The 14,785-nt window shown below is 40.6% G+C and overlaps 1 protein-coding gene and 1 non-coding gene across 2 annotated transcripts; both read right to left on the reverse strand.

Moving 5' to 3' along the window:
• Positions 1–1,305: 1,305 nt before the first annotated feature.
• LOC118788053 (synemin-like) lies at positions 1,306–10,136 on the reverse strand. Its single transcript, XM_036543890.1, has 4 exons — positions 9,229–10,136; positions 6,902–7,026; positions 4,088–4,164; positions 1,306–3,990 (listed from the first exon to the last, which is right to left on the reverse strand). Exons 1-4 carry the CDS (start codon positions 10,024–10,026, stop codon positions 1,781–1,783), a joined length of 3,210 nt encoding a protein of 1,069 aa, XP_036399783.1. The 5' UTR covers positions 10,027–10,136; the 3' UTR covers positions 1,306–1,780.
• Positions 10,137–10,792: 656 nt separating this feature from the next.
• trnav-cac lies at positions 10,793–10,865 on the reverse strand. The gene has a single exon. It is a non-coding gene; the product is annotated as a tRNA-Val (tRNA).
• Positions 10,866–14,785: the final 3,920 nt, after the last annotated feature.

A 14,785-nucleotide genomic window follows, 5' to 3' on the forward strand; every position in this document is an offset into this window, starting at 1 on the left:
TTTAAAATGACAATATCTGGAAAATGACTGCAGCTTTGTAAACATAGTATTTAAACCTCTAATTCTACAACTCGTCAATAAATACTATTGTTCTAGATAAATGTGAGCAGTTAAAATGATCTTTGCAAAGACCTGCGATTTCATTTGAGAACACAGAGCGGCCTTGTAAAGAGCTCTACAGGTGCACACAAGAAGAGGGCACTACTGCATTTGTGTTTTACAGCTTCTGCAGAAGCACCTGGACTAGCTAAGGCAGTTAAGCTCACCTATATCTGAGTCGAGCACAATTCTGACCCTGGATCAGTGACAGCTACGATGTGGACAGCAAGAGCGGAGACAATCATGCTCCGGAAGTTCCAACCCACAGTCTTCAACTGCACTGAGACAGAGTAGTATGAAAGTGGGTGTATGAGCAGAAAGTACAGAGGCGTTTCCTCCTTTATTCCCCATAGTGGGAACACAAGATGGCTGGATCAGTGCCCCATCCTCTAATGCCATTAAAAGGATTAGAAGATCACTGCCAGGAAATGAAAAGAGGAGAAAAGACAACACTTTCAGGAATTGCGCTCTTGGCCAAAACTGCTTTTCTCTTTCTAATTAAAAGCTAGTCAAAGATGATCCCCTACATTAGTAGAAGACATAGTGATCTAGTGTTTCATTCTTAAGGAAACAATCAGTTATTGATTATTCCCAAAGTATGTATGAGACCAGGAACTGATCCATTACTTTTAAGGAGGATTTTGGTAAATAGGAAGAAAAAGCTTCCTTTAAAAAAAAAAACAAAACAAAACAAAAAAAAACTTGCATAACAAGTAGACTCAAAAATATTCATCTCTAGTACTGTACTGACTATTCAAAATAGGCTGGAGACAAGTTATGCTTTAATACTTTGAAATTCCTCACAACTAATTGTTAATATGTTAATCCTTAATATGTTAATATGTTTGGTTCAAATATCAATACCTATTTTATATTTTATATAGTATTTATTGTATATATAAACTGCGGCAAATATATATTATTTTATTAATTATTACACAGATTGCATTGCATATGAGCTTGTTATTAGGTAGACCCTACTTTGTTGTTTTTTTTTTTAATTAAAGCCTTTTAGCACAGTGAGAGACCCAACCTATGATACTGATACTAAGGTAAGTATAAAAATATATTTCAAAAGGAGGAAATATCTGAAACCAAGGGGCAAAACATTCTTCTGAAACCTTGCAGTAGCGGACAATAAAATATAAGATAAATGCTTTTCAAACAAAACAAAAAAAAAATACACATTGCAAAATGCTCGCAATTCAACTTGACTTATTCTCACAAAATGCACTTGGTGAGTAATGATTACTCCTCACAACAGACACTGGTACCCTTTACCAAACCGTTAATGACAACCCCAAATTATTATCATTGTTAGCCGTCGCTAGCTAGCTTATACTGACATGTTCTAAAATCCAATGCTTTAACTTTGCTTATGTAAAGTCTGAGAAAACGTAGAAAATTATTTCAAAAGAATGAGTACAGCAAACAAAAGTATGTGAAGATGCTGCAGACCATCTATAATAATGCATTCAGGGTAGTCCATTATTTTTCTGACTTTCCTATAACCTTGAGGGCACTTTTTGGGTTTGTAGGGTGAGACCAGATTCATAATCCCACATACTCTGTAACACTATAACAAAGCCCTTCCACTTCCTCATCCTGCTGTTACAATCCTAGCCATGGACTCACACATCTCCCTTGTCGTCACTCGTCACCCCTTCTCTACACAAAGCTGTTACATATCTTCTCCCACTTCTCTGCCACTGGCTCCCTGCGCTTGCAAATAGAAGCCTCGGGCCTCCTGGGCACTGTCGCTTGTGGATACTGCTGTATCGCTCCCGACATCCATCTGGAAAGTGAAGGACTTTTCAGCGGGCACCAGCTTGATGTGTTTCTCTGTCTTGCTGAATTCATTAGCAGACTCCTCCACGTTGTAGACTCCCTGGCCTTCACTGATGCCCATCCATGGGGTGCCTTGAACTGTGATGTCCTGATCTTTGGAGACCTTCACCGTGTAGCTCTCATCTCTGGTGCTGATCGCTTTCCGGAGGCTCGGATCGCCAGATCTCAGTGCCGACATGATTTGCTCTTCTGACATGTCCCCGCCCTGCTCTTCCAGCAGTCCAGAATCTTCCAGAGTTTGGGAGACGTTGAGTTCCGCCACAATTGTCACCTTCCCATTGTCCGGGGCCTGCTGCACTTTTTTGATGTCCACGGCCAGGTTGTCAGAACCTTCTTCACCTCTTGTGAAAAGAGCTAATTCCTCCTTCAGAGCCCCAGACACCGTTCCCTGGAGTTGCTCCAGAGCACCTCTCAGCTGCTGCTTTGGGTCCATTGTGTCTTCTTTCAACAGCTCAAGCATTGACTCTTGCACTGAGGGAGAGACGTGAACTTCTTCCTCAATGATGCACTCTGGGAAACTGTCTTTGGTAAAGGCTTGGTCACTCTTTGCTTGAGCAGTTTTATGCACTGCTCTGGAACTCTCAGACTCTTCAAACTTTTGGTTGAAGGATGATGCCTCTTGATAGTATCTTTCATCTGACAAGTCATCCACCACACCATAGTGTCCATAAGATGAAAATCCGCTTTCCTCTTCAGGCTCTGAAGCATTATCGTCGGGGGTGGAGACAAAATACTCAGTTTCTTGAAGCTGGGTGAAGTATGGAGTGTCTGCCTCTCTGGGACCTTCCTGAAACCCAACGGTCTCAACCTTTCTGTACCCCCCTGCTGCCATGGATGTTTTCGTAGCTTCAGCACTGCTCTCTGAAAGCTTGGCTGACTGAGGTTCATTCTCAAGCTCCTCTATCTGGAAGAACATTGAGGATGGCTGGGACGACCTTGTTGTGACCTTAACCTCAGTTTCTTCATCACTCTGATCCTCCACTGGCTCCTCGATGATCTCGACATTGACCGACTTGTTTTCGAAGCTTTCGCCTGTCTGGAATCCAAGGCTGAGCAGGCTCTCGATCATTTTTCCTGTCGGGGTCCCCTTGATGTCTTCCAGGGCAACCGTCTTGACACCCTTGCTGAGGAGCTCCTCGAGCGCCGATTCGTCTGACATGTCCACGTCCTCCTCCACCTTGGACTCCAGGATGATCTTGGTCTTGGTGGTTCCATCTTCCTCTTCTGTCTTCTCCACGTGGTAGGTGATCTTCGAGTCGGGAGATGAGCTCATCTTTGCATCCAGACCTGCGGGCCTCACGACCTTCTCAATGATCTCTTCCATGGTGATGGTTTCTAATACTGTCCCTTCACTCGGAAATTCCTTCTCCTCTAGTTCAGCCCTGTAAATATCCCTCTCAGCTTCCTCCTCTTCACTCCCATGCCTTTTAGTAACTTTGCTCATGTCAGTTTCCACTTTTGGCTCAATCTTTTCAATCTTGACCTCTCTGACTTTCGCTTTATCCTCTTCTTTGGCATTTGTAGCCAGTCTCATCATTGGAGGTGACACTACTCGCACGGACCTCTTGCTAAAGTCCTCCAGATCTTGTTTCTGGTTAGGTGACATAGGTGATTGACCAGCGCTAGAAGTGTGCAAAATGCCTGTCTGGTCAGCTCGATCTGAATCTTTGGCTGAGGGCTGTGAAATTTCTTTACTTCTTACCGTGGTCTGTTCCACTATTTTCTTTTGGATTCCGGCACTCTTTTTCTCAGCATTTGGAGTGACAGGTCTGACAGAGCTGGTGGTGGCTTGAGATGCCTTTGTGAATGCAAGCATGTCTCTCCTAGCTGCGGGACTGCGGAGAGCTCTACCGGAAGCAGTGACAGGCACAGTACTCGTGACATCATAAGCTCTGAGCTGACTCGATGAGGATATTCTCATGCTTGAAGCCGGCTCCATGTATCTGGCAGTAAAACCTGTGTATGTGGGATAGTGCCTCCTTCCATCTTGCCAGGTCATGGCTGATTCTTTAACAGCATGGGAGTGTACAGGCATTTTATTTTCTGGGGAAAGAACAAGGTTAATTAACAAATATCTTTTTGAGATTCTGAGGTAAAATCGATTGAATATTAGCGCTTGTCTCAAAGAAGTGTATTTTACCTATTCTTCTCAGTGCTTCTCTTGGGTACCGGTCTGTCCGGACTTGCACACCTTTGCTCTCTCCTTCCAGCAGTGCCCTGGGAAGATTAAAGGATAGCTATGTTGAGAATTAAGGACAAGGCAAGTGGTTCTACAGTACCATTTCTGCAAGGTGATGTGCCACGTTACCTGAGGCATCACAAGTAAAACACAAATCAGAACTGAGTTTCTAAAACCCCACATACATTCAGTGTACCTTATATATACACTTAGAAAACTAAAAACCTCACTACAGTAATCATCAAAGTGAAAGATACTCATAGAGCCAAAAATGACCAAAAATGCTTAAGTTAAGCGAAAGTGTACATAAATAGGCATCATGAATAATAAAGTACAAAAAAATCAATATGAACTGAATTATGAATGTACAAGTACTACAAAGAAATTGGAATTAAACCAATAAAGGAGAAGACAACATCATCAAATAAATAACGGACAACATCCTATCGCATTATTTAAATCATGTTTGGAACACAACAGTATAATTGCATCTTCTCCTTTGCATACATCCATACAGTTAATAACAAAGAAATGTCATCTAGCAACGTTGTAAACAGTAGTTGAAAGACATGGCTTACATAACATGTATAATCCCTGTATAATGTACCTGTGCACATTTAAAAAGTGGTTTATGTACGTCAAATTCACAACTTGTATCATAAAGCTAATTTATAGGAATAGTCATCAAATATCTATGATGAAAAAAGAAACTGTCTCCAGGTGGTGTGCTCTCTCTGTATAAAATGCAGACTGCTCTCTTTGATTTGCACTGCTAGGCAACAGTGTTTTGAAAACATCAAACTAACAAAATTATGTGCTGGGTTTGTTATCAGAGAACTAATTTAATTATGATGGATCAGGCCCAGATTCACATCATTCACACATGTTAATATACAGGAAAGAGAGGAATGGTTATTCTAGATTCTCACTATTCAGTGCTATTCAGCACTATTCTCACTAAATAAGGCTTACATGTATCATTCAGGTTCAAAGGGATATTAACTATTTTCACCTGTACTATCAAAGCAGTTTATAGAGTAAGAACCTTCACATCTTGTCTTGATAACAACAAGCTAAATTTCATCCATAGTTATTTACTATATTTATCATAATTGTAATAAGCATTGTATAAGTGTAAGGGAAAAGGTGATGACCTAACTAAAGGTTCATAAATGGGTTACAAAGTAATTGAAAAAATTCTGAAGACAAACTCCTTTTATCAGACACATTTTTCTGTACTCTTGTGCACTCCACTCTTCCATAAAGGAGTTAACGCTCCAGCGCTCGATTCCCTGTGGAATTCTCAAGTGCTCCTGCCAAGTGGGAGAGCAGCAGTTGTTCTGTAGCAACAGTGATGTGTGACATCACTGGAAATACATTCCAAGAAGCACACGGCTTTTTGAGGGGGCTCCGTGGGTCTACACTGAGCTCAGTGTCAACAATCCGAAACTCTCAGCCCCCGAGAAGAGTACCAGAAATGAACTGACTTACTACTCTGCCTTGATCACATCTCCTGTCTTTAAAATCTTGTTCAAATATTCCACCAAAGCTACATTTTCCCCCTATGTCTTCTCTAATAATCCATGGTCTGTAGTTGTATTAAAAATTGCTTTTACTTTCTTTCACTGCATGTTCAGATGTTTGACATGACAAAGCACAGTCAAAACCCTGGCTAAAACTGACAAATGAAACACAGTTTTTGAATTTTCTTTTTAGGTGATTCCCACAGGGACCTTGAAATTTAATATCCACTGCTTAACATAACCTGGGTACAGCCACAAAAATGTTCTCACACTGTAGCTATTTATACAAGTTCTATATATGAATTCCTTGCTGTGTGGCATTTTTGTATAATGCTACCATTCAAGTTCAGGTAGACTATCATTTTTAAATGAATGTGGCAGGACATTGGTGGGTTTTTAGACTTCTCTTTCCATTAGCAAGGGCAGTTTACACAGGAGAGATTATGTGTTTTCTGTATCATCTGCCCTACAAGTGACTGGATGTTTATTTTATATTTCATGAGGACACGGGTTAGTAAAGGCTGTTTTATATTTCATTTGTGTAGATGCCACTAAAGTGATGCACATAAAGTATCTATACTGCTTTCCTTGGCATTGATCCATTAAAAACAGGGGTGTTTATCAAGCGTGGACTGCTGAATGGTCGAACCACTGACATAGCTGTCTGTGCTGTCCAATCAAATCACACTAGACTGTACATACAGTGACACCTTAGATGATGTCACCTTTCAGGAACACTTCCATAGAGATGAACATTAATTTTGAATTAGATCGTGTCAAGATTCATTAAAATTATAAACCTCCCAAGAAAGACATTACTCTATCACAACTTTGCAGGATGACAGTGGTTTGGTCATATTTGAGGTCATGTTGGTTTTGTCATGTTTCATGTTAAAATATCATTTCAGTGTTCTTGTTCTGGCTACCTGTATTGTCATTTTAAAGATAGGGTGCCTTCTAAAGATGCACATTTTTGGAATGAAAAAAAAACATAAACCAGCAAGGTTTCTTTTTCGTATTTTAAAAATATCATACTTTAGCAAATTAAAGCCATCTCCAAAAACAGGTTTCATATTTCATGTTCTTTTTGTTAATTATTCATATTTGTCTCTCCACGTTGCTGCATGCTGTGTCATGAGAACAGCTACTGCTGAAGAGTAAGAAATCGCAGCTCTGTGTTCCAGAAGCTAGGTGCACACAGAGGCCTGTCAGAGAGGCCCGGCATGGCAGGGCTCGGCACTGGACCTCCTACCTGTAAGCGGCTACCTCCAGGCTCAGGCCCATCTTGACCTGCGTGAGGTTCTGGTAGTCCCTCAGCTTCTCTGCAAGGGTAGCAGACAGCTGCCTCCGCTCCTCCTCCAGCTCTTCAATTATCACCTGGAGGGAGGGAAAGGGAGGGGTCCGTCTGAGAGCGCAGCCTCTCCACCCCACTGCAGCGCAAAACACAGGGGTGTGGTGTGCTGTTCACTCAAATGGTACAGTTATTATTTCAGTTAGAGGAACAAAATGTGTTAATGGTTTTAATGCACTCATCAGCATATAGTGTCTGTACCTTTATTAATTTTTAACTCTGAAAGTCAACCAGGTCATACAAAATATTTTACAAAATGATACACACTGTAACAAGATGAAAGACATGCCATAGACTGGTGCTCCACACTGGAGGTGCATGTACTGTATCGCATGACAGTTTCATAACAGCTCTTAAGTGAATCCTCACCCTTTCCCAGGAGTCAGTCCTCCACTGACGCTGAGATGATAAACTGTCTTTTTGCCAGAGCCGGCCTTGCTGTGCAGCTGTCCAAATGCTCCTTTAGACTCTCTGCCCCCCCCCTTCATTTCAATGTCAGTACATGCTTGTAGAAGGATTGCTGACTGGCCAAGAGCCTGCTCAAATCATGGGTAATAGATCTAACAACTTGGATAAATTGAATGTGAAGAGCATCTAGTAAACAACCTGTATAATATGTGCCTTGGGACTAGTATGTTCCAATGTACTTGCTGTTTTAGTTTTGTACAGTGCTAAATGCCTTGTAAACACACTGGCAAAAGAAATCAGACTGACTCATAGCACTGGTCTGAAAGGGTACTGACTTAGGTAAAAGTGCACTGACGCAGGTGAAACACCGTAATTAATGAATTACACCACACCAAACAGGTACATTTAAGTTATGAACTCTCACCTATAAACCATAATGAAAACACACAGGTAACAGCCACATGCCCTTGTTTACAACCCCATGGCACATGGCACTTTCGCTTACACATCTAATTTCGCTGAAATTGACTACCTGCTGGGCAAAATCAATGCGAAAGCCAAGAAACCAGACTGAAAACATCCTCTTGCTAACTAGATTAGCGTCAAATCGGCATTAGCCTAGTTCTGGTATCACTCAGAGAGCAGCAAGTGACGTGCTGTTCCAGTCCAGAATTGTATCAGGATGAATTTGCAAGATATTGCTAGAACGGTGGCACTTTTTAGCAAGAGCCTCGGGGTAACACTTGAAAACATGTTGCAATTTCTTCTTTTTCTGGCAGCATAGATCAAGCTGTTAAATGAGATTAAGACATGCTCGTCTAAAAAATTCAGTCAGAGTGGCTTAATTGACACGGTTGGTGTACGTTGGCCCCTAGTAAGATAGGTCATAAGGATTTGTTGACTGCCTGGCAAAGCTATTTAAGAGGCTTGTGCAGTTTAGTGCTGCACTCTTTTAGCTGACAGCATCCATGTGGCTAATCCAAGCTCTTCTGTCTGAAGTGAAATGCAGCCCTAGACCATACTTGCAGGGGAAACTTGCTAAAACTTGACCATGTACTTCCTCTACTACTGCTGGCAACAGGTGCTGGATGATGTGGTCTATTTGCAGTTGTGCAAGTACAGAAAACACTGACCACCACAACTCCTTGTCCAAGTTCAAGAATGACTTTCCAGGAATTGAAGGATGTTTGAACACTTCAAGATCATAGTATTATTGGGCAGTTCATGTGTTAGGTCTTACATTAATTCTGCTCAATACCAAAGGTAAAGGCATGTATTAAATTTGAAGAAGGAAAATGAAATCAGTGTTGGCCTGAAACACAGCTTAACATAAACAAAACAAACCTACATTGTACACACTCTTCTAAAGTGATACATATATGATGTGTGCTACCTAACAAAATGAAAATTCTTGATCAGTACTCAGAAACAAAATGGTGGTTTCATATTAGATATTTTCATATTCCGTATTATCTTGTATTAAATTCAGTATTCTCTTAAATCTACCCCACCGCCACAGAGCGAAGCGAACTGGTCAGGCCTGTGCGCGTTATGGAGACGCTCAAGGCTTCGGTTTTCAGAATGTGGGTGTGGCACTGAAAACAAATGGGGCTGACCTATACATCAGCAACAAACGCTAGCAACGCTTCATCTTAATATTCTTTTTAAAACTGCATTGAACGGTATCTTCACTGAAATAACATATATAATGCTGTAACGTGAATATGTAATTACGCCTTTAAATCTGTTTCACGCATGTGCAACGAAAACACACATTTGTGGTTCAAGTAGTGAAAGTGATGGCGAGGCGATAAACTCACCCGATATTCGTCGAGCTCCATATGACAGTTGCCTTGCATGTTCATAAGTTGTTCTTCGAGCTGTGCCTGTAGTTTGCCTTGTTTTTCAGCCTCCGAGTGGAGTTTCTTAAGATCGGAGGCATACTGCATCTTCTCGCGTTGGAGATCCTCTAGCTTCGCCTCGTCTGCTCTGATGGAGTCCTCCAGCTCTTCGACCTTTCTTTGGTACACTTCAAAAGTCTCCATCCAACACTCCGATAGGTGCTGCGCATATTCCTCGATTTCTTCCATCGAGAGCGCCGGGGGAGCGTGATAATTTTGGGCGACAATGGGCATTGCCCTAGAGTAGACCTCATTCCGGAGGTGGGCGATTTCTTGCCGGTGGACATCTTCTAGACCCTTGTATTCATTCTCGAGCTGGAAGAGGCGCTCCTCCAGTGCACAGTTTGTCTTCTGGGTTTCATGCAACTGCTTCTCGCAGCCTTTCAGCTCTCCGTCGATGTTTCTGCAGAGCCCCGATTGCTCGCGGCAGAGGGCTTGGACCATCTGAAATTCTTTCCAGAGCTTCTCCCGTTCCATCTCCGCTTTGGACTTCTCGAAAGCCAGTTGATCCACCGCTCTCCTGAGGTCACGCAATTCCGTCATATATTGGTTTTCCCATCCCACCGTCTTGTCCTGTCTAATGGTGTTTATCTCTGTTATAAGGAAGGCATTTTCTTGCTCCAGCTGCTTCACTCTGGACAGGTATTGGCTTAATCTCTTGTTGAGCTCATGCAGTTGAAGCTTTTCGTTCTCAAAGGTTCTCCTAAACTGAAACATCTTTTTTTTTCTATTTCAGTTTAACATACAATAAAATGAGACCTGGTTTTCAACCACCCCCTCTTAAATCCAGAATTCTGTTAACGTATCTCTCGTGGCATGTGCGGAGAGCTTCTGCGTGCAAGTGAGTGATGCGAGTGCACAGTGGGAGCGCCGACAAGTGCACCCTAGAAGGAGCGAGGGGAGGCGGGAGCATGAAATCATCCGTTCAGATGACCCATTCAATTGGTAGTGAAACAGGGATGAAAACTTCCTTAGCATTTTGATGGAATGGCACTCCCAAGTGGAAGGATATCGTAAGTGCAGCGAGTAATGATCGGCTACCCGTCTGCAATTAACCACGAACATGCAACGGCTTCCTAGATTTATAATGAGTGACAGGGGTTTCACATGATATCAGTAATTTCAACAAAATCGATACTGTGAGAATGCCGCACCGTAGCAAATGTGGAGATCATTGCGCTTACAATTTACAGTGCTTCTGCACAGCAGCAAGACCTTAACTGCATTTTAACTAACACGGTGTAAACAGCTGTATCCAACCTTTTTTCTCCCCTCTCAAAGTCTACTGCATGAGCATGGTAAAATCTCGTGCAGTCTTAATATAGATTAATCTAATTGGAAATTTATGATGAAACCATACACATTCTACAGTAATTATTCTGAGGACACTGTAGACTAGCCTTCTCAGATACATTCTAGTGATTCTTTCTTGAATAACAAGTAAGGCCACTGACACAATACAGCTATGAAACGTGAGTAAAATTGTTTCCGCTCGGGGTCGAACCGAGGACCTTTCGCGTGTGAGGCGAACGTGATAACCACTACACTACGGAAACACAGCACCCTTACAGCTATATAGGATTTCTTTAAATCTGCAGATAGTGATAATGAAATTTCTAATTTCAACAATAATAAAAACATACTAATATTAAGGCCACTAGTAAAACACGGCTCTGATGACTAAATATGACACGATGGCCGCATACGAGATATCGAACATTCATTCAAATACGGATATATTAACATGATGGACAATTTAAATCTTCCTTAATACAGTGTATGTTTGAAATTATTGTTTGAATATTTACAACAGCCTAAATACTGAAGCAGTGTGACACGCTGATTGTACAGTATTCTAGGTCTAAAACACGCGAACACGTTTGGGGTTAGCGATGGAGACTGTGTCCGACATACACAAAGCGGAGCTTGTAGATGGATGCTGAGCGTTAACACAAAATGGGCGTGTCACCTAATGCGCAGTTAGCTGTTCATGCGCATTCATATCACAGATTCGAAAGTCTTTTTACGTTGTTGTGTGAACAGAACCATAAATGTGCCACATTACAGGCATGTGTCGCAAAGTCGCATATTGTGAATGTCAGTACGTATAACCAAACGCATAATAATCATAATATTAACAAAGACGTGTATCAGCCTTTCACGTGAAAGCACTTAATCGTGTTACTAAAATAGTTTGAAAGTATGTAAGTTTGTAGCCGTAATAATACAGGTAAAATTGTTTGAATCCTGAATATGGAACTGGATATAGCAGGCACGCCGACTGTAGGCCTACGGGACAAGGTTCAGTTGAGGAAGGTATGGCTGGGACAGCCTCAGTGACATTAGAATAAACTTTTCAAAACTCTAACAGTATTTATGGTTGAAAACACCCATGCACGTTTTATTTATGAATGGGGGTCCTCTTAAAATGATAAATGCAACAAATTATTACAGCTCTTGGTGATATGTCCTATTTTTGTCATTATGCCCTGTATTGTTTTTTTATTATTATAAAGAATATTTTCAGATCTGACAGTCTTTGTTCTTTGGAAACTGCATGGTGTAACTATCAGTGGCATAGAAATCTTTTTCAATCCAGTGGGCGTGTCCAAAAACCTCACAGATCACCCCAATATGTATGAACTAAGCCTACGGTACATCAGTGCTGAGTGTCTGAGACTAAGTTATGACATCTGTGGGCCCCCTGGTGGTTGAGGACCTCAAGACATCATGAAATCACAAGTCTATCTCTAAATGATAATGATATACATTACTACCAGTGCTGAATATAAACATATATCCAACACCATTTCATTATTTGTAACATAGCCTCTTTGAATTCATACCTTGTTCAGACTGATTTTCACATACCCTTTTCATCATTACTGTACATGGGGGGCAGTGTAGCATAGTGGTAATGCGTGGGGCTTATAATTGAAAAGTTGTTGGTTCAATTCCCTGCGGGGGTATTGCTGCTGTACCCTTGGGCAAGGTATTTAACCCAAAAGTGCCTCAGTAAATATCCAGTTATATAAATAGAAAAAATGTAAAAATTGTAACCATAAGTAAGTTGCTCTGGATAAGAGCAGCTAATAAATGACAATAATATCAGAGACTGTACTTCCGCTTTGGAGCTCCTAGGAGAACATGAAAGCTGTCGAACCAGATAGCAGTAAGATGTGGCCATGTATGGTGCAAAGAATGTCTACAGGCCCCTTAGTACATGAAGTAGTTGACTTAAGGGATATGAGGAGGCAGCACAAATCTAAACACATTAAACAAAAATATTTTAAGAAGATGTGAGATCAGGCGCTTGTGTATGCGGAGGTTAAAGCATACTTCTTCCCTCTGGGTGTATGCTCTTCTGTGACAGCATCTTACTCCTTGCAACCTGGCCAAAGGATCCACAATCCAGTGAATTCTTAATGGATCTCTTGTGTCTTTTAACATTACAATTGTATGAAATATGCGATTGCGCCAGGAAAGCTCTCTTCTCGTACATGACTTTGGTCCGACGCATCTGACGTTTTCAAAAGTATTTCAGTATTTTTAGTATTGAAGTATTAGTTTAGTATTTAAGTATTTTAAGTATTAAAATGTCAACACAAATGTACCCAAACAATAAAGAAAATGCAGATAACCACAGAAGTTGCATACAGATTTTTTTTTATTTAACTTAAATCTTGTAGTACTTTAACTACTAGAAAAAGCAAGAATAAGAGAAACTAAAATTCTCTTCTGCTTCAGCCATTCAAAATAGACAGTTTATTTTTCCCCATAATGTAAAGAATTCAGAATATATTGATAACAGGAATAAATTCTTACAACAGAATATACAAAAACATTTGAAAACCTTCTCAATCTACTGAATCATTTTAATATAAACACAGGAATTTGTATGAATAATTTACACACAGCAAATTCTTGGTAACAAATTGGCCATCTTTTTTTTTCTTTTTTTTTAAATTTTTTGTTAAACAAGAAAAAGAAAATTGGAAAAAATTAAATGTCAGCTCTATGATGCTTTCCAGTGGTAAAATTGAGGCAAATGATAATTCAGATTGGAAATATTGAAATATTCATCAACAAAACTTCAAACCTGCAAGTGAGAACTGGCATATAAGCAAATATGTAGTCCAAGGTAATCCATAAATCTGACATACTAGAGTAGTGTTATTGAGGAAAATTCTTTGGAAAACTAGGTTTTGAACTATTTATGAATTTTATTTGCTATATTCACTGTACAGTCCAGGCATGGAGTCAGGTTAAGACAAATTTTTGCATGGGATTTATTTAAATAAACAAGTGTTGTAACTATACTTTGAAGTCCATACATTTGCATTGCCCAAACTGAGCTACAGTTTTACAAGGATGTAAAGCTGGGAAATGGAAACGCCAAGAGAAAAAGCAAAAACAAAACCATGGCAACAATACAGAGCCCCTGTGTCCTCTTTCTCATTGGTGGGAACAGAAGCCCATAGGTGGGGTTGAAGGGACACAGCTGGTATCTGATGGATGGATGTTTTAATCTGTCTAAAAATCAAAATGACAGCCTCGGATTTCAGGTGCTGTGGAGTAGATGGATGTACGTGGTGAAACGGCAGGGTGGTAGCGAGTAGGGTTGAGCCTTCACATTATGTATAACAGACTTTAAATTAGTATTTTTTTTCCCTTAGATGGTACATATGAAATGCCAGCATTGAATTAGTCCCTCATTCAAGTACCTGTTTCACTGCACTTTCACATTTCCTCACAACTTCACCACTGGTGCCCATAAGGTCTTGTTCCAGAGGTTCAATTTTACACCATTCCAGCAAATTACAGTAAATACAACAGTTACCTTTACAAGCACCTGTCCTTGGATATACCTGCATCTTAATTCCGGTTACCCAAGCAAGTTTTGTAAACTAGTTAATGGCTGAGGGACCGTGTCGCACACACTCCAGTATCCTCTTTATTCTAATGGATAAAGTTGGGTGTGCACTTGTCTGAATGTCAGTAGCCCACAGAATGCTGCGTCTTCGAAACCCTTCAATCCACCATATGCACACTGTGCCAAATTGGTCAAAATGTTAGAAACAGCGCGAATGGGCATTAAAACCAGCTGACAGGGGAGCTGTGCAAGGCTGTTTTCAACCACAGGTGCCTGTAAAAAAAGCATCCCTCACCGCACGGCTTCTTTCTCACTGACTTAAAAAATAATCTAAATTTATGAAAAACAAAATACATTAAGTTTTTTTTTCAGACACACATTAAGAGAGGTGTAAAGGTGATCCTCACCTTAAGTATAGGTGTGGGGAGAAAAACAAACAAACAAAAAAAAAAAATATATATATATATATAGGAGCCCTCATACACAGAACCTTCCAGAGGAAACAGTACCAGCCAAATGGTTTACCCAAAGCATTTCAATGTAGTGACACAAAACTAAAGGATTTTAACTGAAGAAACACACAATTAAGGTAAAAGTGTTTCA

The sequence above is a fragment of the Megalops cyprinoides genome, chromosome 13 (genome assembly GCF_013368585.1).
Source record: "Megalops cyprinoides isolate fMegCyp1 chromosome 13, fMegCyp1.pri, whole genome shotgun sequence".
Lineage (NCBI taxonomy): Eukaryota > Metazoa > Chordata > Actinopteri > Elopiformes > Megalopidae > Megalops > Megalops cyprinoides.

Bases quoted from the DNA above. Each gene is read 5' to 3' on its own strand.
- LOC118788053 (XM_036543890.1), bottom strand. From the start codon at position 10,026: ATGTTTCAGTTTAGGAGAACCTTTGAGAACGAAAAGCTTCAACTGCAT. The intron at 7,027-9,228 runs GTGAGTTTATCG...CCCTCCCTCCAG, and splicing joins TGGAGCTCGACGAATATCGG to GTGATAATTGAAGAGCTGGA. The intron at 3,991-4,087 runs GTAAAATACACT...TTCTTTCCCCAG, and splicing joins AGAAGCACTGAGAAGAATAG to AAAATAAAATGCCTGTACAC.